This window comes from Podarcis filfolensis, assembly GCF_964270895.1.
Source record: "Podarcis filfolensis genome assembly, chromosome: 12".
Taxonomy (NCBI): domain Eukaryota; kingdom Metazoa; phylum Chordata; class Lepidosauria; order Squamata; family Lacertidae; genus Podarcis; species Podarcis filfolensis.
Window position 1 is genome coordinate 52,663,530 of NC_139614.1, and position 26,563 is coordinate 52,690,092.

Consider the following 26,563-nt stretch of genomic DNA (forward strand, 5'->3'; position numbering starts at 1 on the left):
ACTTGCTGATAGATCAATTAGCAGAATTTCCCTTTTAGCTCCTGTCCTGCGAAGTGGAACAGCCTTCTTATGACTGACTTGTTAGACAACTCAGCGTTGTCTAAGCACAAAATTGCCTGCCCGCCCCATAAGTGACTTCCTGGATCATGCAAGGCAAAGCTTTTCCGCTCTAAAGTCTGTTAAGGACAAACATAAGAACATAAACCCAGCCTGATGCATCAGGTGGTCAGTGGCCCACCTGGTCCAGTGTTCTTTTTTTATTATTATTAAAGATTTTCTTGTTTTACAGAAGTAAGTGTAATGCCTCTCGTATTTTTCCCATGTAACATTTTTACAAATCCGTTTCATTTGTTGAGACATTAGGGGGAGGAGGAAAAAAAAGGGGGGTGGAGGGAGGGAAGATGGGTGGGGGTGGGGTCGGGTGGCGATGCTTCTGTTATGCTTAATGTATGTGGGGTTTGGTGTCAGCGTTGCTTGTTCTGTTCACTTGTGTTCCTTTGGTGGTGAGAGAGGTTGGGGTTGGCCTAGGGTGTGGTTGTTTGTTTGTGATTGGCTGTGGTGATCTTTGTTTTCGTGTGTGAGTGGGGTGGGTGGGTGTTTTGGATCAGGTTAGCCATATTGATTTGTTGGTGGATTATTGTCATTGTCTTGTTGGGCTGTGCATGTGTTAAAGGGGAGCCATACCGGGGTGAAGGCATCTTCTTCTATTTGTCCCCGTGTCAGTTTCAGTTTACTGGTTAATTTTATTAGTAGGGCTGTTTCCCATACTATTTGGTACCATTGGTCCATGCTTACTCCTGACAGGTCTCTCCAGTGTCTGGTTATGGTGTTTCTGGCTGCTGAAATTCCAGTATTCTGATCTCACAGTGTCCAAACAGATGCCTCTGGGAAGCCTGCAAGCTGGACCTGAGTGCAAGAGCATTTTGCTCACCTGTGATTCCTGGCAAGGGGGACATGGAAGCATTGCTGCCTCTGACAGTGGACACAGAACACAGTCATTGTGGGACACCAATCTTTGCTGTTATTTTCAGAGTAGTGGTTCATGTTGCAGACTTGGAAGCTTGTCTAGATTACACACGGGAAGTATGAAAACGCACAAAGATTGGGTTTGATATTTTCTTCTTTAATAGAAAGTGCCCTAAAAGAATTCCATTATCAGGCTAAAAGGGAATGTGTGCGTCTCTGTTTCTAACACAGAAGAACAAGCAGCAAAAAGACTTCAGGAATGGTCTTGCAAAGGTTCCAGCGGCTATTCATGATTTCTTGGATCCCTGCGCCTTCTGGATTTCCTATGAGAAGAACAAGGAGAAATGGTTAACACAGTGATTTATATGAAACTACCCCGGCCCTGTGATCATCTTCTGAGGCCTTTCTTCATGTGCCTCCTCCATGAGAGGTCCGGAGGGTGGCAACAGGAGAATGGGCCTTTTCTGCAGTGGCTTCCCGTTTGTGAGATGCTCTCCCCAGAAAGGTTTGTCTGGCACCTTCATTATACATCTTTAGGTGCCAGGTGAAAACGTTCCTCTTCAACTAGGCCTTGGGCTGATTGACATCCAATGCCTTTTAAAAATTGGTTGGGGAGGAGCGGGATAATTGGGTTGTTCTTGTTCTTACTTTTATTATGTATTTTGTGTTTTTATATTGTGATTTTATGCTGCAAATTGCAGACTGCCCTGAGACTTGCAGGCATAGGCATTATGATTTATTTTAATAATAATAATAATAATAATAATAATAATAATAATAATAATATTCAAATGCCTTTATCACTTTGGTCAAGGGACATACAATAGGGAGAAGCATAAAGTACTGCAGCCATCACATGCTTCAAGCTAAAAGCAGCTAACCCTGCAGAGAAAATAGCTACTGGGAAGGAGGAAGGGTGTTGGTTTGGCTGGTGAAGGGGTGGAGAACCTCACACAGGACTTTAAAGCAAGTGAGCCAGAAGCTGTAACCAGGAAACCCTTTCCAAAGGAGTAGGCAGTGTTTGTTTCTGGCAGCTAAAACAGAAGACAGTCTTGTGGCACCTTGAATAACTAACAAATGTACAAAAGGTTTAGTGGATTGTAGCCCATTTCATCAGATGCATGGACGACAAACAAGGAAACGGATCGTTCCATGACCCGGGAAATATCCGTGCAATTCAGACAGAGAACTGTGTTCCCAGGAAGTGAAATAGCTTACCTCCGCAAGAATATTTTTCAGCTCGGTATATGCTTCTTCTAAATCATTGTTAATGATGATCAAGTCGAAAAGCCCAGGCTCCTTACCTGTCAAATCGAAACAGATACACACACACACAGACACACACACACACACACACACACCGTTAAACCAGAAGTCAGAAGATCAGAGACGTGCGAACCACACAGACGCTCTTCTGTCTTTGCTCCCTTCCAGATGCAATAACAAGAGTGACTAAGCAAGTCCAGCATCTCAGAAGTGCCCTTTCCCCAGACACTGGGCAGTATAGATTCTGCCTCTTTCAGAATCAGAGACTGACTTCTTGCATCCAACTGCCATGGACTGCTTTCACCGTTTGGCATTTTCCTGAGGAAAAGCACTGCTGTTGCCTAGTAAGACAATTCCAAACAACTTCTGGTGGACCTGTGTTAAGATGTTAAGCCCTTGCAAGGCATCCCCCGTTCCCCTCCAGCAGATCCCGTAAAAATGTACAGGGGAGGGATGGATCTGGGGCACAAAAGCAGCAGTTAGTGAGGTAGGCCCCTATCCACCAAAGAGAGCTCAATTCCGCCCTCTTGCCTTCATTACTCTCTCTCTTGCAATCTCTCTCTGTCGTATATGAGCACCACTGGTTCAGACTAAAGGCCCATCTAGATCAGCATCCAATTTCCCACATTGGTCAACCACGGACGCTGATGGGAAGCACACAAACAGGACTCCAGACTAGGACAACAACGCACACAAAATTCTAGTGTACTCACTAAGTTCCATGTCGATGCGAGCTGCGTTCAGCCGCTTCTGTAAACTATCCTCCGTTTCTGTCTGTCTGTCCCGTAACCGTTTTTCCTAAAGGTTTCCAGAGGGGGAGAAACGAGAACGAAATTCATACCCTCAACATGAACAGGGTGGGTCCCATTCTTCTCGTCTCTCAGTGCTCCGTGTTGGCACAAACCCCTCTAGGTCTTAGGCAGGGAAGAAACAGTGTCACGGACACGCGGTTTAAATGCCCTACGGTACATTTCACTGCCCCATATGGAGCACTTTGGTCCTGCCTTCTGTTTACAGCAGTGGCCTGCCCGGTGCTTCCAGGAACCTTGCAAGCAGAGTATGGAGTCAGAAGACTCCCCCATTGTTGGCTTCCATTGTTGGCGGGTTGCTATTTAGTGACATTTCACCTGGCCCTAATAAAGGTACTGGCCAAATGTAGATTTTGGAATTGTTTTGTTGTTGCTTATTTTACTATGTAAAACTCTGTGCACACGGACATTACATCACATCAGGGGTCACCACTGCAGTGCCTGCCAAATGCCGCTGGACTCCAGCTTCCATCAGCCCCAGCCAGTGTTGGCAACACTAAAAGATAGTGGGAGTTGCAGTTTGGAGGGCATCCTGTTGCCGACTCCCTACCATGTATCAGTTGCACAGAACTGTAGCTCACCCCCAAGCCACACTCACCAAGACTTCTATGGATGGGGCTTGGACAGAGATGTAGATGGGATTAAGGTCAGTTTTCTTGATGTTCTTCACACCCTGCATGTCTATGTCCAAAATGCAGATCTGGTTCTGCGCTTGCACAGCCTGAATAGCGGCTTTGCTGAGAGGGAGGGAGAGAAGGTGGTTAATGCTCACAAAGTGGAGGTGCTCTTTTTTAATCCAAGAGCAGTCTCGCAACAAAAGAGGCGGCTTTGAGGACCAGCACCTCGAGCTCGTCGGTGTGTTTCAACCATCTCTAAGAGTCTCAAGTACATCTTGCTGCAACGACCAGCCTCACATACATTATACATGGTTCTTGTGGGGATTAAATGGGATGGGGAAGGAGCTATTTGAAGAATATGGCGGGATATAAATGCAACTGCAACAACAACAGCAAGAAGAAGAAGCAGTAGTAGTAGTAGTAGTGAGGGAATAAACATATGGAAGGTGGGGTAACGGGTGGGAGACCCTGTTCACAGCTTACCCTTTCTCTCACGACACTAGTTTAACTCTAAAGCTTTAGCTCCAAATAATTACCGTATTTTTCATCCCATAGGACGCTTCGTCCCATAGGACGCACCTAGTTTTTTGGGGGGGAAATAAAAGAAAAATTTTTTCCTTTACTTCCCCCCCAAAAGCAGGTCGGGGAAACCGAACCAGGTCGAGGAACAGTGGGATGGCGGCGCTGCACCTCCCTGCTGTCCCCCAAGCTTGTGGGGCTGGCCGATGTCTGTCCGGCGCGAGGGGCGCTCTGCTTCAGGGCGCCCCGCCCGCCCGCCGGGCGGCAGGCTGCTATCCGCAGTGTGGGCAGCCCTGCGGGGAAGTCCCGCAGGGCTGCCTAGGCTGCGGATGTGTTCCTGAAGCCGCACCGACCCCTCTCGCTCTCCACGCTTCAGCGAAAGCCTGCATTCGCCCCATAGGACGCACCCAGATTTCCCCTTCATTTTTGGAGGGGGAAAAGTGCGTCCTATAGGGCGAAAAATACGGTAAATCTGGTTCTTTTCATCATCAGTGTAGGGCAGCCTTCTCCATCTTGCTGCGCCGGGGCTGATGGGAGTTGTAGTTCAAAACATCTGGTGGGCATCAAGTTGGGGAAGGCTGGTAAAGGTCCTCAGAAATTAGATGACCCTTGGGTGGAGCTTCAGGCAGGGGGATTTTGTCACAGCTCACGGTCCTAATCTTTGCTTTCTGTCTCAACCCACTGGGGATAAGGCATGACGCAGCATTTGACGCATGTGGGATGTCTCCAAAGCCAAACAGATTCCCATCACCATCAGTTTGGACAAGCTGCAAATATCCATCTTGTCCAACAAAAACACTGGTTACAAGGTTCATTGTGCCCCTTCGGAAAAGCTACTTTCACAAGGAATGTGAAAAATAGGCAACAGAAATGGGGGGGGGGAGTTTATGTTCAGGACACTTGGATCCCTTTTTTGGTTGCAATTCATAGCTTCTTGTTTTGTTTCTAGTCATTGTGGTTGCAGAAATGCATTAGAAAATAGGATAGCAAAGAAGAACGAAAGAGCGAAATCTGACAACTGCTCCTGCCCAACCCAAATCACATACCTTGTTCCGTACATGTTCCCAGAAAATTCTGCATTTTCAATAAATCCTCCAGCGTCAATTTGCTTCTGCATCTCTTCCCTGGTCACAAAATGATAATCTGCGGGGGAGGAAGGGAGAGGAACATGAGGTTTCTACATGCCTTTGTGTTAGTGCATGCATGCCTGCCCCCAGAGACGCCACACCCCAAGCAGTGTTAGAAATTAGCCAGGCACATTTTGCGACTGGCATGGGTCCAATTGCAACCACATGGAGATCTCTGGGTGGCAGGTTGGAGACTGTGGGAAGCAAAATGTCACTTAGAGAAGGATCTAACATAGATCCTTCTTAATTGTTCTTAATTGTTTTATTTGAGGTTTCAATGTGTTGCAAACCATTTTGAGATTTGTTCTCTGAAATATAAAGTGGTATAGACATGGACGTGGGTGGCGCTGTGGGTTAAACCACAGAGTCTAGGACTTGCCAATCAGAAGGTCGGCGGTTCGAATCCCCGCGACGGGGTGAGCTCCCGTTGCTTGGTCCCTGCTCCTGCCCACCTAGCAGTTCGAAAGCACATAAAGTGCAAGTAGATAAATAGGTACCACTCCGGCGGGAAGGTAAACGGTGTTTCCGTACACTGCTCTGGTTTGCCAGAAGCAGCTTAGTCATGCTAGCCACATGACCCGGAAGCTGTACACCAGCTCCCTCGGCCAATAAAGCGAGATGAGCGCCACAACCCCAGAGTCGCGACCTTTTATAGACATGAAAATCATCATCATCATCATCATCATTCCATGGTGAGGGGGGGAAACATCACCTAGACCTTCCATTGTGGCACCCGCAACCTAGGTTTAAGGTGCCATTTGGTGATTAAACTATATATCTGAGTTTCTAATACTGACCCCAAAGTGTTCCAAAGATACACTACAAACACCTAACCGTGCATCCATGCACTCACCAACATAACCACCCCTAACTAAGCAGATGTTGCTGGACTACAACTCCCATCATCCTTTGCCATGCTGGCTGGCGCCGATGGGAGATGGAGTCCCAAAACCTCTGGTAGGCCAAAACCCACCCAGTCCCACCCCTAACTAGCCTAGAACAAGTTGTTTCATTAGAGAAACGTTTTTGCTAATCTCCCGTTTCCTGTGATGGTGGTGGCTAGGACCTGGGCACTGACCTTTTCCGTTCACTTCTCCGGGTCTTGGTTGCCTTGTGGTATCTGCAAGCAATAAATATTTTTAAAACGCACCATTAACACACGTTGCATGTTTCGCCAAGTGGTTGGGAAACCCAAAAAGAAAGGAACGTGCTTCTCCCTCTCTGGCCCCTGCAATGATCGAAAGAGCCTTCTCTGTTTAACTGAAGGCTTTGACTTCTTTTAAAAATACAAACAGCCAGGCCAAGGGACTGATGTTGCTAGTTCCTCTGCCCTACTTTTAAAAGCAGATAAACAGGCAAGAGAGCTTCAAAGGAGAAGGTGGTGGGCTCTTTTCATCGGAGATTTTTAAACAGAGGTTGGATGGCCATCTGTCAGGGATTCTTTAGCTGCAATTCCTGCTTTGGAGGGGTTAGAGAAGCTTCCGCTGAAGCCCAAAGCGGTATATAAATTAGCTTTATATTAATCATAATAAGCTCTGGCTTAATTTAGGGGGCAAGGACGCGGGTGGCGCTGTGGGTTAAACCACAGAGCCTAGGACTTGCTGATCAGAAGGTCGGCGGTTCGAATCCCCGCGACGGGGTGAGCTCCCGTTGCTCGGTCCCTGCTCCTGCCCACCTAGCAGTTCGAAAGCACGTCAAAGTGCAAGTAGATAAATAGGTACCACTCCAGCGGGAAGGTAAACGGTGTTTCCATGCGCTGCTCTGGTTCGCCAGAAGCGGCTTAGTCATGCTGGCCACATGACCTGGAAGCTGTACGCTGGCTCCCTCGGCCAGTAAAGCGAGATGAGCGCCGCAACCCCCAGAGTCGGCCACGACGGGACCTAATGGCCAGGGGTCCCTTCACCTTTACCTAATTTAGGGGGCAAAGCTCAAGGACCTGCCAGCCGTCCTTGTGACAACCCTGATGCGAACACACTGCTTCACCACCAGCCCAGCAGAAATGAACTCACTCACGGGAGACGCTGAAGCCGAAGACGTTCTCATAATCTTTCAGGAGTTTCTTCAGCAGAGTGCTTTTCCCCGCACCGGACGGCCCACTCAGGACAACTGGCCTTGGTCCCGTCATAACTGGGGAAAAGTTGTTTCATTATTAGAAATGTATGCTATCTGTTACTTGGGAGATTGCTTATGGGTGCATAACGCTAGAACTCGTGGACATCCAAGGAAGCTGAATGTTAAAAGATCCAGGACAGAGAAAAGGAAGTCCTTCTTCACACGGTCAATGAACTAGGCAATGGCCACCATCTTGGATGGCTTTAAAAGAGGACTGGACAAATTCCTGGTGGACAAGGCTATCAGCCATAATGGCTAAGCTGTCTCCATGGTCAGAGGCAGCGATGCTTCTGAATAGCAGTTGCTGGAAACCACAGGAGGGGACAGCGCTCACGTGCTTGTGGTTTCCTTCAGGCATCTTGGTTGGCCATTGTGAGAAAAGGATGCTGAACTAGGTGGGCCATTGGCCTGATCCTGCAGGCTCTTCTTACCTTCTTATGTATTCCTGTAGCCTCCCCGAATGATTATGCAGAAACGTGGGATTAGAATGCGCTCTGCGTGGGTCTACCTTTGAAGGTGACTCGGAAGCTACAACTAATCCAGAACGCAGCTGCCAGACTGGTGATTGGGAGCAGCCGCCGGGACCATATAACATTGGATCTACTTTGGCTCCCCGTATGTTTCCAAGCACAATTCAAAGTGTTACTGTGGACCTTTAAAGCCCTAAATGGCCTCGGCCCAGTATACCCGAAGGAGCGTCTCCACCCCGTTATTAAGCCTGAACACTCCAGCTCTGAGGGCCTTCTGGTGGTTCCCTCACTGTGAGAAGTGAAGATACAGGCAACCAGGTAGAGGGTCTTCTCGGTGGTGGCACCCGCCCTGTGGAATGTCCTCCCCTCAGAGATGTCAAAGAGTTAAACAACTATATAATTTTCCGTGGACATCTGAAGGCAGCTCTGTTTTGAGAAGCTTTCGGTGTTTGAAACTGTATTTTTTTTGGAAGCTGCTGGGGCTGGAAACCCAGTCAGATGGTTGGGGTAGAATCATCATAATCATCATTTATTAAAGATAAGTGCATAGTAATAATAATCGAAATTTATTATAACGCCCCACATCTCTCCTTGTCTAAGTTCTTCTGCACGACAGACAGCCCTTCTAAAGAGGTACCACCTAAATCAGCTTCCCCCAACCTGGTGCTCGCTGGGTGTTTGAGCGCTACAACTCCCATCAGCTGCAGTCAATGCAGAGGGAAGGGAAAGTAATGAAATATATTTTGAGTACTGGGGAGATTTTCCCCACCCCACCCTGGGCATCTCCCTAGGAACTGCTCTGGGGAATATCAACATGTTATCCAGGTTTTGGAGAGCCCGCCAGTGCCTTTGGGACCTCAGCAGCCAGCACTCCAACCCCTGCCATCCCCTCAGACCTATTCTCATGCTTAGCAACCACCAAACTTCATATTCATCTCCATCTGGTACGTAGGCTGAGACCCTACCTGCCTGCAGACTGTCTCGCCAGAGTGGTGCATGCTCTGGTTATCTCCCGCTTGGACTACTGCAATGCGCTCTACGTGGGGCTACCTTTGAAGGTGACCCGGAAACTACAACTAATCCAGAATGCGGCAGCTAGACTGGTGACTGGGAGCGGCCGCCGAGACCATATAACACTGGTCTTGAAAGACCTACATTGGCTCCCAGTACGTTTCCGAGCACAATTCAAAGTGTTGGTGCTGACCTTTAAAGCCCTAAACGGCCTCGGTCCAGTATATCTGAAGGAGCGTCTCCTCCCCCATCGTTCTGCCCGGACACTGAGGTCCAGCTCCGAGGGCCTTCTGGCGGTTCCCTCACTGTGAGAGGCCAAGTTACAGGGAACCAGGCAGAGGGCCTTCTCGGTAGTGGCGCCCGCCCTGTGGAATGCCCTCCCATCAGATGTCAAAGCGATAAACAACTACCTGACATTCAGAAGACATCTGAAGGCAGCCCTGTTCAGGGAAGTTTTTAATATGTGACATTTTAGTGTATTTTTCATCTTTGTTGGAAGCCGCCCAGAGTGGCTGGGGTACAAATAATAAATTATTATTATTATTATTATTATTATTATTAATTCAGGGCAGGAGCAATAAGGGGAGGGTGGAAGCATAGAGACACGGCCGATTGAGAGGTGTGTTCTGACCAGAACAGTTAGCATCTGGTAAAACACAGCCACGGGTAGGGCCTGGAGAAGAGGTGAGATGGTCTTGTTCTCTCTCACACATGAACATACAACTCATTTCGCAAGGGAACTCTCAGTCAGGAAAATATAGGCGCTCAAGAACATAAGAGCCCATCTGCTGCACCAGACCAAAGACCTATCTCATCTGTCATTCTAATCTCACAGTGGCTAGCCGGAGGCCAACATGCTCCCCCCTTAACTGGTGGTACCCAGGGGCCAAACGACTGAGCATATATAGACTGTGTTTGTGCTCTTAATTTGCCATTGTACTATCCATCCATGCTCTACAGCCCTTTGCTTACCTGGTGCATTTTTAAAGGAAACACAGATGTCCCAAGAGCTATAGCTTAGCTGATGGAGCTTAAAGTCAAAGTGCATTAGCCTGAACAATTCATCCATAAAGAATGCCCGCCCAGCGCATTCTCCATGCAAAGCCGAAGTCGGAAAGCAAAAAAAACAACAACCTCACAGTGCTGCTTTCTGACTTGCGAACGAACTGGATATTTTTATCTAGCATTTCCAAGGCTTTATTGCCACCCCCTCGCTTCACTACAAAACTCCCATGAAACAGATTATTAGTACCATTAGCGAGATGAGCGCGCAACCCCAGAGTTGTCCACGACTGGACCTAATGGTCAGGGGTACCTTTACATGTACAGTGCCCAAGTGAAAACTGGGATTGGGCTTTTAGCCAACCAATTTTTTTTAAACTGCTGTATGAGGACATCTCTACGGTATTACAGGTATTACTACGAGCCTCATCACACTGTAAAGTCTTAACAAATTTATTACAACGCAAGCTTTCGTGGATTCAAGACCAGCATATGCCGCAATAAAATCTGTTAAGTCCTTAAGGCACCACAAGACTCTGTTGCTTTTGCAACAACAGACTAGCACAGTTACCCCTCTCCCTATATTTTTATAGCTTGCAACCTGGAAACAGAACATGGCAGCATTAAGTAAAAGGCACAATATACCAAATTTTTTGCTCTATAAGACTCACTTTTTCCCTCCTAAAAAGTAAGGGCAAATGTGGGTGCATCTTATGGAGTGAATGCAGGCTGTGCAGCTATCCGAGAAGCCAGAACAGCAAGAGGGATTGCTGCTTTCACTGTGCAGCGATCCCTCTTGCTGTTCTGGCTTCTGAGATTCAGAATATTTTTTTTCTTGTTTTCCTCCTCCAAAAACTAGGTGTGTCTTGTGGCCTGGTGCGTCTTATAGAGCGAAAAATACGGTACTCTTATAGCAGAATGTCAATTTCCTAAGCACAAAATTCAGATTGGGGCATTAGGGGGATGGGGGCTCCGAATACAGACTGCAAAAAACCAGAGTGGGACTCTGCCCTGTATCAGAGCACACCCTTTGCACGTTAACTCTCTTCCCACTGTCGCAAAGAAAGAGGTGTTAGCTGCCTTTTCACCCATTTGCTGCAGTTTAATATGCATTTAACTGCACGCAGCTGTCCTAACACTTTCAGAACAGAAAGACAACATCCCTACAAACAACATTCAGCAATTGGAACTAAGACTTAACAGCTACCACAATATGGAATATCCGTTTTAATAGTCTTTCCCAACCTGGTGCCCTCCGGACATTTTGGACTACAATTCCCATCAGCCAGCCAGAGCTTCTCTCGATCCCATTTTACCACACCACACATACTTTTATAGACCTCTGTCATATCCTTTCCTGGGTAATCTTTCCTAATTTTGTTTAACCCAGAAGCAAATGCGTTAACAATTCCTCTTAAAGGGATGCTCAACATCCTCAATCTTTTTGTCGCTTGAGATCAAAGCTATAGGAAAGAGGAAGCACTTGTCTGAACCCCCATCATCCTGGATTATTATTTTTTAAGAATTCCGTCTTTTAAACTTCAAATTGGCCCTTTACTCAGAAGCCAGGCAAAGGTGAATGAAAGTGAGTCAGATGCAGAAGTGTTGCTGCTATTTTTTGGGTAGCAGCTGCAGACATCCACACCACGCCAGCACTCCCAGAGTTTTCTCACATCTTACCTTTTTGCTTTTCTGGGGTCCTCCTAAAATTCCCTGATAGGCTTTTGCTGTTCTTTTTTTTGAGTGCCTAACAAACCGATCCTGACAACACAGGGAAAGGGCAGCGCAGGTAGAGCACCTGTCTATTTGTGAGCGCCTAAAGTCTTACTAATTTCCAGATCTTTCACCTTGAGACAGCCAATGAGAAGCCACCACCCCCCAAATCCCTAATCACCTCCTGTGGTTTCCTCCACACTCCCTCCTTCTGCTTTACATAGCTTAGAAGATTCAGCCACACCCTGAGCTTAACTCCGTGGAGCGTACCTTCTGCTTCAAAGCAAATGCTGCCCTCAGAAAGGAGTTTTAATTGAATGCATATTTGTCAAATTATTTATAATATTTCCACCCCACTTTTTCCACAGCCAGGGGAAAGCAGCAGATGAAGAGCACAAAGCATTCACTTAAACACACACACACAAACCTACAATAAACACTGCATTCATTTAGAATCACAAGTGAGAAACGGTACCCACAAGGGTGCTACTTACATACTGCTCAACTGTCCTTATTTATCAGGGATAAGACAGCCTCAATGTCCTGGGGTCCCTGCCCCCCCAATACACTGTCATCCCTGTTTTGGCTACTGAGGAAAGTCAGAGACGATAGAATTGACTGCAACACGTCAGATTGAAGGTGGGAGAACTATAATTTTAAACTCTCCTCCACATTTAAAAGCAGCAACAACAAAAACATAACCAATTCCCTGAGAAACAGAAATCTAGCACAGCAGGGAGAAAGGTTCTGTTCCAGCCCCTCGCCAGATGCGCTTGCTTTCTAGGTACAGGGAGATCTCATGCTGTGTCTCCAAAATGCAGCACAAGGCCAAAGGCAGTCTCTTGCTCTATCCTGCACCCTGTGAGGTAGAGAAGCATTCTAGAAATGCACCAGAAGATTAGTCTTAAGCACCATGCAAAACAAGCCCCAGCCCTCCTTTCCATCTTCAGGATCAGATATAATATGCAAATAAATGTGCAGTGCTGTGTTGGACACCATAGGGTGGTAATTAGAGTGCTGGACTAGGACCTGAGAGATCAGGATTTAAATCCCCACTTAGCCATGGAGCTCTCTGGGTGTCCTTGGGTCAGTCACTCTTTCTCAGCCTAACTTACCTCACGGGGTTGTTGTGAATATCAAATGGAGAGAGGGAGCACCTCATGTGCCACCTTGAGCTCTTTGGAGGAATGGTGGGATATAAATGGAATAATAATAGTCATAATTCCCAACAGTTGTGCTGGGCATCTGAGGCACCTTAAAAACCCTGCACAACTAAAGGATCTATCTTGAGATTTTGCAAAAAGAAAAGAAAGCTCAACAACTTTTTAAATATGGCAACCTTCCCAATCAGATGCACAGAAGATTTTCTCCACAGCCAAAGTGACAACCACCCTTTCCCACAGAAGCTGGACTCCAAGCATTCCGCCGCCAAGAGCTTGTCCCAAGAGGTCAGAATTTTTGCAGATAATCAGTGTAGGATGCTTCCCTGCCGCAAGTCCAGTACAATGCAGACTGAATAAATTCATAGAATCATAGAATCATAGAGTTGGAAGAGACCACAAGGGCCATCGAGTCCAACCCCCTGCCAAGCAGGAAACACCATCAGAGCACTCCTGACATATGGTTGTCAAGCCTCTGCTTAAAGACCTCCAAAGAAGGAGACTCCACCACACTCCTTGGCAGCAAATTCCACTGTCGAACAGCTCTTACTGTCAGGAAGTTCTTTCTAATGTTTAGGTGGAATCTTCTTTCTTGTAGTTTGGATCCATTGCTCCGTGTCCGCTTCTCTGGAGCAGCAGAAAACAACCTTTCTCCCTCCTCTATGTGACATCCTTTTATATATTTGAACATGGCTATCATATCACCCCTTAACCTCCTCTTCTCCAGGCTAAACATGCCCAGCTCCCTTAGCCGTTCCTCATAAGGCATCGTTTCCAGGCCTTTGACCATTTTGGTTGCCCTCCTCTGGACACGTTCCAGTTTGTCAGTGTCCTTCTTGAACTGTGGTGCCCAGAACTGGACACAGTACTCCAGGTGAGGTCTGACCAGAGCAGAATACAGTGGCACTATTACTTCCCTTGATCTAGATGCTATACTCCTATTGATGCAGCCCAGAATTGCATTGGCTTTTTTAGCTGCCAATTCATCCAAGCTGCTTCTAAGACCCACATTTCTGCATATGTTCTAGGAAGTGTCACAGAGAATGGGAAAGTGGATGGGAAGATAGCAAGAATTTTGGGTGGAGATTGCGAAATTGACCCATCCAGCTCAGTACTGTCTAAACCGACTGGCAGAGTTTCAGGCACGGCTCTCTTCCAGCCCCACCTGGAAAAGCTGGAAGTTGAATCTGAGACCTTCTACATGCAAGGCAGATGTTCAACCACCAAGTTCCGGCCTTCCTCACAGATTACACTGGAAGGACAGCAAAGAAGGCAAAATATAAACATCGGAAGAGATCAACAAAGCACGTTCTGGGCGTCACACAAGCTTAGAGGAAGAAAAGACGGAGCAGCTTGGCATTGGGAGAAAAGAAGATTAGAGGGTGGTTCTCATTCTAGCCTCAAGAAAGGTTGCGTGATTAGGCACTTTTAATCACCGGTCCTATTTATAGCCTTGTCCTTTTTGTAAAGTGCACCTTCCCCAGAATTTCATAACGTGGGACCAAAGGGCAGCAAAAAAGCACATTCGCTGGTTGAAAGGTTAAAGCCAAATGACAAGAAGAATAAGAAACCAATGGTTATTTTGAAACTCAATTTGCAACAGGCCACCACTGGCCTACTAAAGGACTTTGCTCCTCTTTGATCTTGTAACAAGAAAACAGTGCATCAAAATCAGGCCTGTGAGCAAGTTAATTGCAGGAATGCTTGCATCTACTGGGATATCTCTGTACGATTTCAGCAAGGATTTCCAACTCACAAATGCTTAACAGCAGCAGCCGGGTACACTTGCTGTGGCCTGCAGAGGGCTAAGCCAGCTGAGGAACCCTGCCAGGGGCCTGATGGACTTATGCTGCCATGCCAAGAACGCCCCGTGTCTCCCAGCCAACCAGGGACTCCTGCCCCAAGCTTCAGACAAGCTCTGTACAGGCCTGGAGTGGGCACATGCGAGTAGTGGGACAGACCAGAGGCAGGAATGGGTGTGGCAGCAAGTGCATCATAGAATTGTAGAGTTGGAAGGGATCCTGAGGGTCATCTAGTCCAGGCTTCTTCAACCTTGGCCCTCCAGATGTTTTGGTCTACAACTCCCATGATCCCTAGCTAGGAGGACCAGTGGTCAGGGATGATGGGAATTGTAGTCTCGAAACATCTGGAGGGCCAAGGTTGAGGAAGCCTGATCTAGTCCAAGCCCCTGAAATGAAGGAATATGAAACTGTTCCATATGGGGATCAAACCTGCAACCTTGGCGTTATCAGCACCACGCTCTAACCCACTGAGTTATCCAGGCTTAGTATAATTGGCTACTTTCTACACACATTCCTCTCTATCCTCCACCTAGGAAAGATTCTTTAGATCTCCCCCCACCCTGGTTTGAAGCAGTAGGTTTCTAATCCTCATGGCTTTCTAAGGGAAGCTTAGGTGAAGGCAAAACATGACAAAAAGGATAAATTCCATGGTTTTAAACTTACAATGCATAAGAAGGTGTCATGCTTATGTATTCATACTGGTCAACATACCCAAGGGATGCTTTTGCAATCAGATGCTCCCTCCACAGCAAGCAATAATCTCTTCCTGTCACCTCACAGCTAAGCCACTCAAGAACACTGCTGGACGTTTCCATAACTGGCTGCCTAAATTTAGTTAGTCAAACACAGGTGAGAAGACAAACCAAATCCTGATGAATGGAAGACATGGAAGACAGGAGACGCTCAGTTCTTCTTTGGGAGATTTTTCATTGGTAAAAGGTATGGAAGAAGCAAGACACAACAGGAGTCTATCCTGCTGCTCAGAAAGGACTCTGGTCATTTATTACCTGCTCAAAAACTGCAGTGGACAGTGGAAATGACAGCCCACAGTAATACTCTGTGTGGTGCTGGACTCAGTTGCCCCTGGTATGTGGATATGCAGATGCCTAGTCATTATTACTGACGCATCTGGCTAGAAATCTATCTTATTGCCTTTCTACCAGCTTTTCTCTTTCATCTTCAGTCTCAGCCACTAGCTGAGTTACAGTGACATAATGGAATATTCACAAACATTCCAACTGTGAAGAGAGGAGGCAATAATCAGTTATGGAATGCTTCACATCTGATGTAAGTGAAGAAAAAGAAGCCTGGCTGGAGGGCTGCATGTTGGTAAGGCTTCAAGATCTTAGAAGGCTAAAAGGTCAGAAACCCCAAAAGCCAAATGGTGCAATGGAAAGATTCATAAGTCATACATGATTAATTATATCCCTGGCAGACAGAAGGGTTGAGAATGAGGGAAGCAAAGGAACTGAGAGATGAAAGCCAACTCTATACCAATTTGAAGCAAACAGCCAAATAATCAGTTCTCTAGATATACACAAAACCGTTAAGCGTTTTAAAGTTGTGTAAAGATCAGGACAGTGAAGACTACACATTTAAGTAAATTAAGAAGCAGTGAAAACTTGTCTGTTTTTCTACTTGAACTAGCTCCCAGTGGCACACAGCCAAGGCTCTAGTAATAAATTTGTTCCAGCTTACAAAGGCTGCACATGTTTATAAGCTATGAAGTAGCTGCTAAGGGAGCAGGTCGTGTGTATTCCCCAGCAGAGGGCAGTGGTAATTGGACATTTCCTGCTTCAGTTGTTTTCGTGCGGTGCTTAATGGAGAGTTATATGGAAATAAAAGTCATCCTGCTCAAATCACCAGACATGTGAGTATTAACCACCAACGGCATGCATAAGATGCTCCACTCAGTTAAGTTTGAAATGGGCACTAATTATTCTAAACTTCTATGTGATTTCTTGAAGATAACTGCAGATACACAAACCTTCAGAAGTATTAATTAATATGCAGATTCACCTCTGGGGGGGGGGGGAAGGCTTTTGGTGTTGTTAGCTTTCTTATTTCCTTCCAGGATCCAGTTTATTATGAGCTACTTTGAGCACATGCCAATTTTGTAGATTGGATTCTGTTACTTCCACACCCCTTAGAAGTTTCATTTTCATTATTTGTGCTATACATAGCAGAACTTCTGTTTAAGGGGAAACCAAGTACACAATAATTCCTCTGGATATAGCACAAACTTGAAGATTGGTAACACCCAAGGAAGGTAGATTGCTGCTTCTTCTTTAATTAATTTCAAAACTCTGACCAATAACCAAGGCCATTCTGAAAGCTGTCAGGGGCAGAGAGTCCATGCCTCCAGCTTCTACCCCCAAAAATGTGTTACTTCCAAATCCTGCTGCCATAAATATAAACCAATTCATCACAACTCTTCTTTGCTCCCTGAATAGTATTAGGAGTAAGGAGATGCAACGTCATGCCAAGGAGCAGATTTGACAAGGAAGTCTATCCCCTGGTCTGTTATTTCAAATATTTAAATACCACTTTAATTCTGTTTTTAAGTGATGGTTTGCAGGGGAAAATCTTGCGGCTGATTTGAACAACTCTAAAACCAGGAGTGGCATTGGCTGACAGGGCAAAACGCTAGCAGGGATAGGCACCCTCACCCCTGAATCGTCTTGCTAATTATGCGGTTTAAAACGTGCATTTTGCAATGTTTTATTTTGAAATATTTAAGATATCTTAAGTTCCCTGTTAATTATGTTGCTTCGAATGGATACTGCACTTGACTTTCTTCAGTAACGCTTTTATTCTGGGTTGTTTTATTTGATGATTTAATGTCAGCTGCAAACCGCTTTGAGGTTTTTTCCCTTAAGAACAGAAAGCGGTGCAGAAATGAAACGAATGGTAACAACACAAGGTGGTGATAGTGCAAAGGCAGGGAGAGGATCAGGGTTTCTTTGCAGCAGCGAAGTCCTTGCGGAGCTCTCCAAAGAGGACCGCAAGGAGGAAGGCAGGCGGGGAACACTTTAGGGGTGACACCGGGGGGTGAAAAGGGATGGGAGTGCCCGTCAGCGAGGCCCAGCCGGTCAAGCGACCCCGACACCAAGGAGGCTTTAAATAGGGGAAAGGAGGCGGCTTGAGGGGCGACGCCCGCGAAGCGCCGGGGAGCGGGAGCGGAGGGAGGAACCAAGGCGAAGGGTCGCGGGAGCAGGAGGGGAAGCTTTCGGTGAAACACCGCTGAGGACAACGGTTGGGGCGCGTGCGGGGGGGGGAGGGGGAGGCCGAAAACCGCGCGCCGCACTCACCTGACAGCGCGCGGCAGAGGAAGCGCCGCCAGCGCATGGGGAGACGGAGCGGAGCCGTTTCTCCCGAATGGTGACTCAAGGAGGGCGGGCCGGGGCAGGGCCGGGCCCTGCCGCCGCCGCCGCCGAGAACAAACCCCGCCCCTTTAATCGGAGCTCGTTTACGTCATCTCCGCGCCGCCGCCCGCGCCGTTTCTCGATGTCGCTGGTTGATGACGCAAGAAATGGAAGGGTTCCCAGAGCGCCAGGTCACGTGAGCGGGACTCTTCGGAGCCGGTAAGGAGGAGCAATCCATTGGGGACAGAGTAGCGGGGGGGTGTTAAAGTATCAGTAGGTCAAACCATTCAGAAAGAGGGAGCCGTAGTTTTGGTGAGGAGAGAGGCGCGCGAAGGCGAGTCCGGGAAACAGCGAGGATCGAACCATCTGCAGGCGGAGGCGCGGGGAGAGCAGGGCTAAACCATTGTTGGACCTAATGGGGGGAGGGAAGCAGTTGAGATTGGGGGCGAACCATTATCGCGAAGTAGGGGGGTTCTGAGGGCCAAACCATTTGTGGAGTGGAGGGGGGAAGGCATGGTCTTGTTTGATGTCTGACCCGATTCTGACTTCTCCTCTCCTTTTCCTGCATTTCCCCTCTCCAATAGTGTGCATTTATGTGTACCTGCCTATTCTATCTATTGTACCTGCATCGCAGGGGGTTGGGCTGAATGGGGGGATTCCTTGCAATTCTACAATTCTGTGATTCGGGCTCCGGTCACTGCAAGCAGTGGCAGCTGCATTCTCTGTCTCTGCAAATACCGTATTTTTTGTTCCATAAGACACACCTAGTTTTTAGGAGGAAAACAAGAAAAAAAATATTCTGGACGAAACAGTGGATGTATGATTTTTGTGGTTCGTGCTGTAGCCACAGACATGTGATTTGACGGTGAGTTTGGGGTAGCCCAATGCAAAAATCCTGAGGATCCATGCTTTATAACCACGTTTTTGCGCCATTGCGGCCCCACGCAACAGTGGGTGCATGATTTCTTTGGTGCAGGCTGCAGCCATGGACATGCTATGTGATCTGATGGTGAATTTGGGGTGACCCAATGCAAAAATCCTGAGGATCCATTGGCTTTTACCTCCCTCCCTCCCAGGCAGCCTCCTTTATCTCTAGAGTCCCTTATATCCCTCCCGATCGCTTGCTGATCAGCTGCTCAGCGGCTTTGTTTCAATACCCCCTTCCCTCTTGTTTGCCTTAGTGTCTTTTCCTGAGCTGGAGCAGTTGTTTGCTCCTCCTTTTCTTCTAATTTCTCTCCTCATTGCTTGTTTTAGTATTCCTGTCTCCTCTCCTTGCAAGTTCGCTGTCTTTACCTCCCGCCTCCCAGGCAGCCTCCTTTATTGCTAGAGTCCCTTATCACCCTCCAGATTGTTTGCCGAACAGCTGCTCAGCGGCTTTCCTTTAACACTCCCTTCCCTCTTTCTAAAAAAAAAACAAAAAAAAAAAACCACGATCTGCTTTTTGCCCCTGGGCAGTTCAGTTCCAGGGACCACGCATTCGCTCCATAAGACGCACAGACATCTCCCCTTACTTTTTAGGGGGAAAAAGTGTGTCTTATGGAGCAAAAAATACGGTACAGTGGTACCTCGGGATGCGAACGGGATCCATTCCGGAGCCCCGTTCGCATCCAGAAGCAAACGTAACTAGTGATGGCACATCTGCGCACGTGCACGTCGCTTTTCGCCGCTTCTGTGCATGCGCGTGATGTCATTTTGAGCGTCTGCACATGCGCAAGCGGCGAAACCCGGAAATAACGCACCCTGTTACTTCCGGGTTGCCGCGGAGCGCAACCCGAAAGTGTTCAACCTGAAGCATATTCAACCCGAGGTATGACTGTATTTCCATCCCTCGATCCAGGAGAAAAACCCCACCCAGACTTAGAAGGGGGAAGTGCTGGGCGTTTGGAAGGCACCCAGGCTGTGTTTCCAAAGCACTGTGAGAAGACCAAAAGTATCTTAATTGCTAAGAGCATAAGAACTGCCTTGCTGGATCAGATGCTTTTGGAACACCTCCCTCCAAAACATGATGGTTTTGATGGGAGGCCACATGCTAGATATTTCCTCCCACCTTAAGCACACACCTGTTGTTCAGAGGAGGAGGAGGAGTTTGGATTTGATATCCCGCTTTATCACTACCCGAAGGAGTCTCAAAGCGGCTCACATTCTCCTTTCCCTTCCTCCCCCACAACAAACACTCTGTGAGGTGAGTGAGGCTGAGAGACTTCAGATAAGTGTGACTAGCCCAAGGTCACCCAGCAGCTGCAGGTGGAGGAGCAGGGAAGCGAACCAGGTTCCCCAGATTACAAGACTACCACTCTTAACCACTACACCACACTGGCTCAGAGGTTTACTGCTGTCTATTCTAGACTGTCTCTTTTTAGCTATCTCTGCTAAATCTGTATATTTAATAAATATTTTATATTGCCTTCCTACTTTGATTCATATTTTTATTAATTAAGCGATATATAAACTTGTCAAATAAGAATAAACTTTTCTCCCTTCAGTCGTTTCCATAAAGAGCAGCTGTGGCCCCTTGGATGATGTTCCGTAAAGATCGTTGCGGTCTTTGCTCATCATAAAAGCCGAATCCTGTGCCTCAGAATCGCTGGAGATTGGCGTTTGTTTGCTAGGCTTCAGGGACTGTACATGAGCTCAGAATGACGACCGTAATCCGGACTTTAAGGTATAACTCTGTTTATTTAGTGGGATCATTGTGTCTTGTGCTGTCCAGGATCTAGAACTGATATGGCCCTTTTCCATAGTTCTTCTTCCGTTCTTGTACATATTCCATGAAAGTACATTGCATTGTTTTTCAGCAGATCAGCAGTAAGCCTGCAGTCTCATGCATGCTTCTGAATACCTTTTGCTGGAAAGTAAAAGGTAAAGGTGTCAGGAGCTCAGCCTACACTCAAGTAGGACCCTGGCAGAGACACATGCCCGACTGGCATATTCTCTCCCTCCTGGTCAATCGTTCGGGAGCTTCAAAAGCTTTCTTCAGCCAGAACATCACAGCGACCGATGACAACAAACATCGGCACACTTAGGGATCTGCAGAGTCTTTGCAGCTTGCGTAACAGACCTCAGCAACTCAGCATTTTGACTAATCTACTTTCTTTATATATAAACACACACGGAGCACTGCAACATGGCTCCCTCTCTCTCTAGCATCAGACAGCAAAGAGAAAAAGAACAAAGGACAATAGTCCCACTTCACGGAACACAGTAACACAAACATCCTGTCTCCGTCACTTCCCACTCTGTGGAGTCAAAACATATACCGTCATCAGACACCTCTTAGCTGACAAAGAGCCCGAAATTAACAGGCCCGTGGCAAAGTACTGTTACATTGCAACAAGAATAAGACGAGCAATGATGTCAACAACGGAGTTCAAACTGTAAACATCGAAGGAACGATAATAAACAGTAGTGACACCTGAATTGAATTTTTAAAACTTTAAAAGTCGAAACCTGGTCATAAATATAAGCACCAATTCTGTGAATTGGCCATATTTCTACTGTTATTTGTAGCACAATACTACTTTTAATGTCATATTTTTATAAATTGCTTCCTGGTCACTGACCATATTAAAGATATTTGATTTGATTTGATACCGTCATGTGATAGACAACAATCCCATGACTGCAATCATGGAGCAGGAATTCTAACAAAAGGACCCCTGGACGGTTAGGTCCAGTCAGATTTGACTATGGGGTGCGGTGCTCATCTCCTCCTTTAGGTCGAGGGAGCCGGCGTTTGGCCACAGACAGCTTTTCCAGGTCATGTGGCCAGCAGGACTAAACCGCTTCTGGTGCAACAGGACACCATGACGAGTGCCTGAGCACACAGAAACACACGGAAACAGCAGGAGGGAAGTGTGTTCTTGCACTCTGGTTCTGCTTGTGGGCATCTGATGGGCATCTGGTTGGCAGATTCTGGATTAGATGGGCCAGTGGCCTAACACAGCAGGGCTCTTACGCTTTTCATATGCTATGAACCAACATGGACCCTACAATCATCATCTTTCTGCCCCTCCATGAGAAGTCCAGAGGGTGACAACACAAGAACAGGCCTTTTCTTTGGTGGCTCCCATTTTTCGGAATGCTCTCCTCAGAGAGGCTTGCCTGGCACCTTCACTACATATCTTTATATGCCAGGCAAAAGCGTTCCTCTTCTCTCAGGCCTTTGGCTAATTAAACAACCCATGGCCTTTAAAACTGTGCAGAGGCCTGACTGTTTTTGTTTGTTGCTACAGTATGTATTTTGGTGGTTTTATATTGTAAATCACCTAGTGTTCCTCGGATGAAGGGCTGTATGGAAATTTTAAAAATAAAATAATAAGTAGAGAGTAATGAAGTGCTGCACAGGTGTTAATCTGACTAAAACAGCAGTTCATTTGCACATGTTTGATCCCAGGATCTAAGAACCCTCTTGGGGGAAAAAGAGGCTGAGGTTTGTTTTCCTTTGTTACTTCAAACAAAAGGTGAGCCAGAGTGAATTCGGATAGGTATTGAACCAGCTTCAAAGCCAGGATTAAATCTTCAAAGCTGTGTCCTCTGAGAGCTTTCAATATATATGAGTAGAAATTGGCTCCCTTTCTTGTTACTGAATCATCACCTTAAAATGCCAGCCAGGTGCCTGGAAAGCACAGTCAATAATAATAATAATAATAATAATAATAATAATAATAATATTTATACCCCACCCATCTGGCTGGGTTTCCCCAGCCACTCTGAGCCCTGCTGTGTTAGGGCAGGTGGTTGCCAGCTGATAGAGACTACCCCAGGGCTAGATATTAATTCACATTGTAGCTTATATATTTTTCCAGGGTACGTTTTTTAAAAAAACAATTATTTCAGTAACCTTCATGACAATCCCACATGAGAGGCTGAATGAGCAAAACTTGCACAAGGCCAGCTTTCAGTGGAGAGAGGAACTAAATCTTGACACAGTTTTGCCTTACCCTTAAGTACCAAATTCTATCCGAAGACACCCTGCTACCCCAAATCCGAAGTCTGCTTGCATCTGTTTTGTAAGATACGTATATTGTAAGATATATTCATATTGTAATCGCAGAATGGCAGTAAATTTAATTAAATAATAAAGAGGGAAGGGGGAAAGAGTACAGCTTATATAAATGAGGCATCTACCCACCCACTCCTTCTGTTATTATCATTTCATCAGTATTTGCTGGCATTATAATCTTTTCTGGCTTTCTACACACCCTCCTGATACCTGGACTAGCAATCTTAAGAGCTAGCAACTCACTGCAATTTAAAATGAAAGCTGAGACGTCAGAGACGCTGAAATCTGTGGCCGATATAAATTTCATGTTCCTTATGGCGATACTCCTTGCTGCTTGAGGCCAAGCCAAACTGCCTGTTTACTAAATCACAGTGTTTTTCTTATCAGAGTTGGGTTCTGCTCAGATATATATATATATATATATATATATATAGTTATTTCTGGTATGTATGTGTGTTCTTAAAGGGTCTATCTGTGTGTCAATTTTTGCATGGATTTTACAAGTTCTTCTCTGAATCGGTTTCAGGGCTTTGCGGTTAGAGGCCTTCTCCGGACTCCTTCCCAGGACTTCTGGCCTCCACACATCCACCAGGCAGTCCAACTCCAAGCGGACATCCATCGCTTGCATGGCCCGGCAGAAGTATGCCCGGCTGTATCCAGTGTTGCTGGTCAGGCCTGACGGTTCTACATTCTATATCCGTTACAAGGAGCCACGGCAGATCCTTTCGGTTAGAGTTGCTGTTTAATATTCATTCAATTTATAGTCCCACTGTTTATGAGACGGTCCCAGGGCAGGTTACACAGTGGCAGGATAGAACATTAAATACAAGAACATTAGAAGCGGGATCAGGCCAATCGCCCATCAAGCACATTTAAAAAGTATACAACTTAATATAAAAAAATCTCTAAGCATTTTACATAAAAACAATAACAAAAAATCCCGTTAAAATTTCTCAAAACTAGATAAGAGCAAAACACAACTATATATCACAAATGAAACTGAATAATGTGATAAATAAAAATTAAGAGTCAATAAAGTCCCGACACAAGGACACATCTTCACACACTGCGAGAGGAGATCACTAGAGGTGTGTAAACTCTGTTCAAGAAAAACCTTTTGACCATTGCATATGTATCCAAGAAGCTTTATACAGCTTGAAAACAACACGCATTGATCCTGACCATCCATGAGGGGGCTGAATTGATTGCGCACCAGGACTAGTAACCTAATAATAGAATAGTCTTTTGGTTTCTAAAGGGATTTCTCAGTGTCTTTCCCACAAGCTGCAGACTTCACATTTGAAGCAGCAGGCATTAAATACTTCTCTTTCAGTAGCACCCTGAGGTGCTTGCCTCAGTAAGGGTATCCCTGCTGAATTTCTAGAGCTGGTAAAAGGAACAAGACCCTGCCTGCGGGGGAAACATGGCGATTCTAGGGGTGTTTACAAGTTTCTATGTATGCATAATTCCGTTTCCAGATACCTGTGGACATCAACACGCTCCCTGACGCTGAAAGGAGAGCCCGCTTGCGGAAACGAGATACCACCAAACTTAAACCCAAAGAGGAGACACGTTTCGAAGACGACTTTAAAGTGGACGATTACAGAAAGTTTTGGAAAAAGAAATGAGATCCGCCACCCGGGGTGGAAAATCAGTCACAATCAGAGACTTAATTTTACATTTTAAGTTGTAAAAATGTCCACAAATAAAGAGATGTCTTCTGTTTTCTTTGTATTCCTGTTTTATTTTCTGGGCTGGGGATCCGTAACGGGCTAAGTGTGATTATTACCGTGTCTTATCACCCAGTGGAAGTAATCTTAAGTTGATTGATTAAGGCTGGCTTCAATCCTATGCACAGTTACCTGGGAGGAAATCCCATTGATCTCGGGGCTGGCTTCTGAACAGACATGTATAGGATTTTATTTGTTTTGGGTTTTTTTAAAATAATTTTTATTGAGTGGTTTTATATTACAAAAAACAATACAGCCATACTACCACTAAATATAATTAAGAAATAAAAATTACATACATCGATATTTAGTTTGTTATTTGTTATTTGCCGTCTTATTTCCTCCCAAACATTGCATACAACACACATATGTGCAGACACCCACACACCCGCACAGAAAATGATAATAATTAAAGTAAATATTTTCCCCCCTTTTATCTTCCAAAATCTTTTCTTCAACTTTGACTTCCTGTCAAGTCCCTTTGCGTATGTTTTATCTTACATTTGAATGTACACAAAACAATAAACCTTTCTACATAATTTTTCTAATACATTCTGAAAACATAATAAATCCTTAATTGTAGTCCACCTCCTTTTAGTTCCTTTATCACTCGAATGCTAGCATGGAGTCAAAACTATTACTGTATTTCTGAACATATTTTTTATAAACATACAATTTTTTCCGCTAATTTTTGCTTTGAGTTTCCTCTGAGTTTACTAGTCAGTTGAGCCGTCTCCAGCAATTCCTGTAATTTGATTTGCCAATCTGTTGTTTTTGGAGCCTCGTGATCTTTCCATCCCTTGGCCACAAGTATTCGAGCCACTGCTCTCTTAGATTTTTTGGGATCTCTTTATCTAAAATACTTAATAGAAATGCCTCCGGTTTTTTAGTAAAAGTTATCCCCATCATCTTTTTTAATTCATCGAATTTTTCATATACGATGAAAAATATACGAGGATTTTATTTGTTAATGTACATTTGAACAAGGGTTTTGGCTATGATTCAGAAGAAAAGGTAAGCACTATCATGCAAGAGGCATCTCCTCCTGTGCGGAAGAGAAAGGGGAAAGCTTATTCTCAAAGAACGTTGCTACTGCTCTTGGCTTTTGCAAATATATCCTTGAAAATCATTAGATTATGAATTTACCCAGATTATGAATTTCCACCAGGGTTATTCTTTAGTAAGCGCATTTGTAACTGCAGCCTAAGATTACCCTAAAGTCTGCTGTCCAGTTAATTGGGGACATCTTAATCAAAAGGCTTTGAATCAATAAACATTAAGTTATTCCTTATTATTCTTACCATTCATTTAAATGCTTCAATTTTTTCTCCCCCTCAGTATGTACAGTCACTTAAAAAAAAATGGGCAGAGGGTCCTTGAATAACTTTCTCAACACCTTACCATTCTTTATGGCTGGACTTCACCTGTTGAGTTTGCCTGTAGTGCATCTGTTAAAAACATTAAACTTCTTTCCATCGAAGGAGGCGAATCTGGCAAAGAACTAGGAAATGGTCTTGTTCTGCATGAGATCAGTGGCCCACTTTTCAGGGCTATAACAGGACCAGATGCAGAGGAAGACTGACGCTTTATGAATGGGGTGTCAGAAGAGCTGACCGCTTTTTATTTTTAGGCTATGGGGGAAGGGACAAGATTTTGCTGAAATCAGGGTTTGGAGGGAAATCTAGGATGAATCATGGGAATTCTAGAGTTGGAAGGGATCCTGGCGGTCATCTAGTCCGACCCCCTGCCATGCATGACAGATGCCCATCCAACCTCTCAGGATTCACTGATTTCATTAAGGCTTCCCCTTTCACTAACCCAAACATTGGCTCCTGTGCATTTAATAATTATACTGAATTTTTCAAAAAATAGGTGTGGGTAGCTCGAGCAGG

General features: G+C 45.7%; 2 protein-coding genes across 10 annotated transcripts; one reads left to right on the forward strand and one right to left on the reverse strand.

Moving 5' to 3' along the window:
- Positions 1-1,102: 1,102 nt before the first annotated feature.
- On the reverse strand, positions 1,103-18,036 carry GUK1 (guanylate kinase 1). Of its 2 annotated transcripts, none has more exons than XM_083580053.1 (8): positions 17,886-18,036; positions 7,314-7,431; positions 6,383-6,424; positions 5,224-5,320; positions 3,640-3,778; positions 2,946-3,030; positions 2,185-2,270; positions 1,103-1,289 (listed from the first exon to the last, which is right to left on the reverse strand). In XM_083580053.1, the coding sequence occupies exons 2-8, from the start codon at positions 7,345-7,347 to the stop codon at positions 1,254-1,256; spliced, it is 519 nt and encodes a 172-aa protein (XP_083436179.1). In that variant the 5' UTR covers positions 7,348-7,431; positions 17,886-18,036; the 3' UTR covers positions 1,103-1,253. The 2 variants fall into 2 exon arrangements, with proteins under 2 accessions (XP_083436179.1, XP_083436178.1); XM_083580052.1 differs by having other exon boundaries at positions 7,318-7,431; positions 17,886-18,025.
- Positions 16,421-24,666, forward strand: MRPL55 (mitochondrial ribosomal protein L55). 8 transcript variants are annotated; one of them, XM_083580096.1, is made up of 4 exons: positions 16,421-16,444; positions 20,437-20,601; positions 23,468-23,669; positions 24,420-24,666. In XM_083580096.1, the coding sequence occupies exons 2-4, from the start codon at positions 20,576-20,578 to the stop codon at positions 24,567-24,569; spliced, it is 378 nt and encodes a 125-aa protein (XP_083436222.1). In that variant the 5' UTR covers positions 16,421-16,444; positions 20,437-20,575; the 3' UTR covers positions 24,570-24,666. The 8 variants fall into 8 exon arrangements, with proteins under 8 accessions (XP_083436222.1, XP_083436218.1, XP_083436217.1 ...); XM_083580092.1 differs by lacking the exon at positions 16,421-16,444 and adding an exon at positions 18,074-18,158 and having other exon boundaries at positions 20,423-20,601; XM_083580091.1 differs by lacking the exon at positions 16,421-16,444 and adding an exon at positions 18,074-18,158.
- The last annotated feature ends 1,897 nt before the right edge of the window (positions 24,667-26,563 follow it).

Excerpts from the sequence above, each read along its gene's own strand:
- GUK1 (XM_083580052.1), bottom strand. The coding sequence starts at position 17,922 with ATGCGCTGGCGGCGCTTCCTCTGCCGCGCGCTGTCAG. Across the intron at positions 5,321-6,382 it reads CGGAGAAGTGAACGGAAAAG|ATTATCATTTTGTGACCAGG; the intron begins GTCAGTGCCCAG and ends CCTCCCCCGCAG. Across the intron at positions 1,290-2,184 it reads TGAAAAATATTCTTGCGGAG|GAAATCCAGAAGGCGCAGGG; the intron begins GTAAGCTATTTC and ends TTCTTCTCATAG.
- MRPL55 (XM_083580096.1), top strand. The coding sequence starts at position 20,576 with ATGACGACCGTAATCCGGACTTTAAG. Across the intron at positions 20,602-23,467 it reads ACCGTAATCCGGACTTTAAG|GGCTTTGCGGTTAGAGGCCT; the intron begins GTATAACTCTGT and ends AATCGGTTTCAG. Across the intron at positions 23,670-24,419 it reads AGCCACGGCAGATCCTTTCG|ATACCTGTGGACATCAACAC; the intron begins GTTAGAGTTGCT and ends TTCCGTTTCCAG.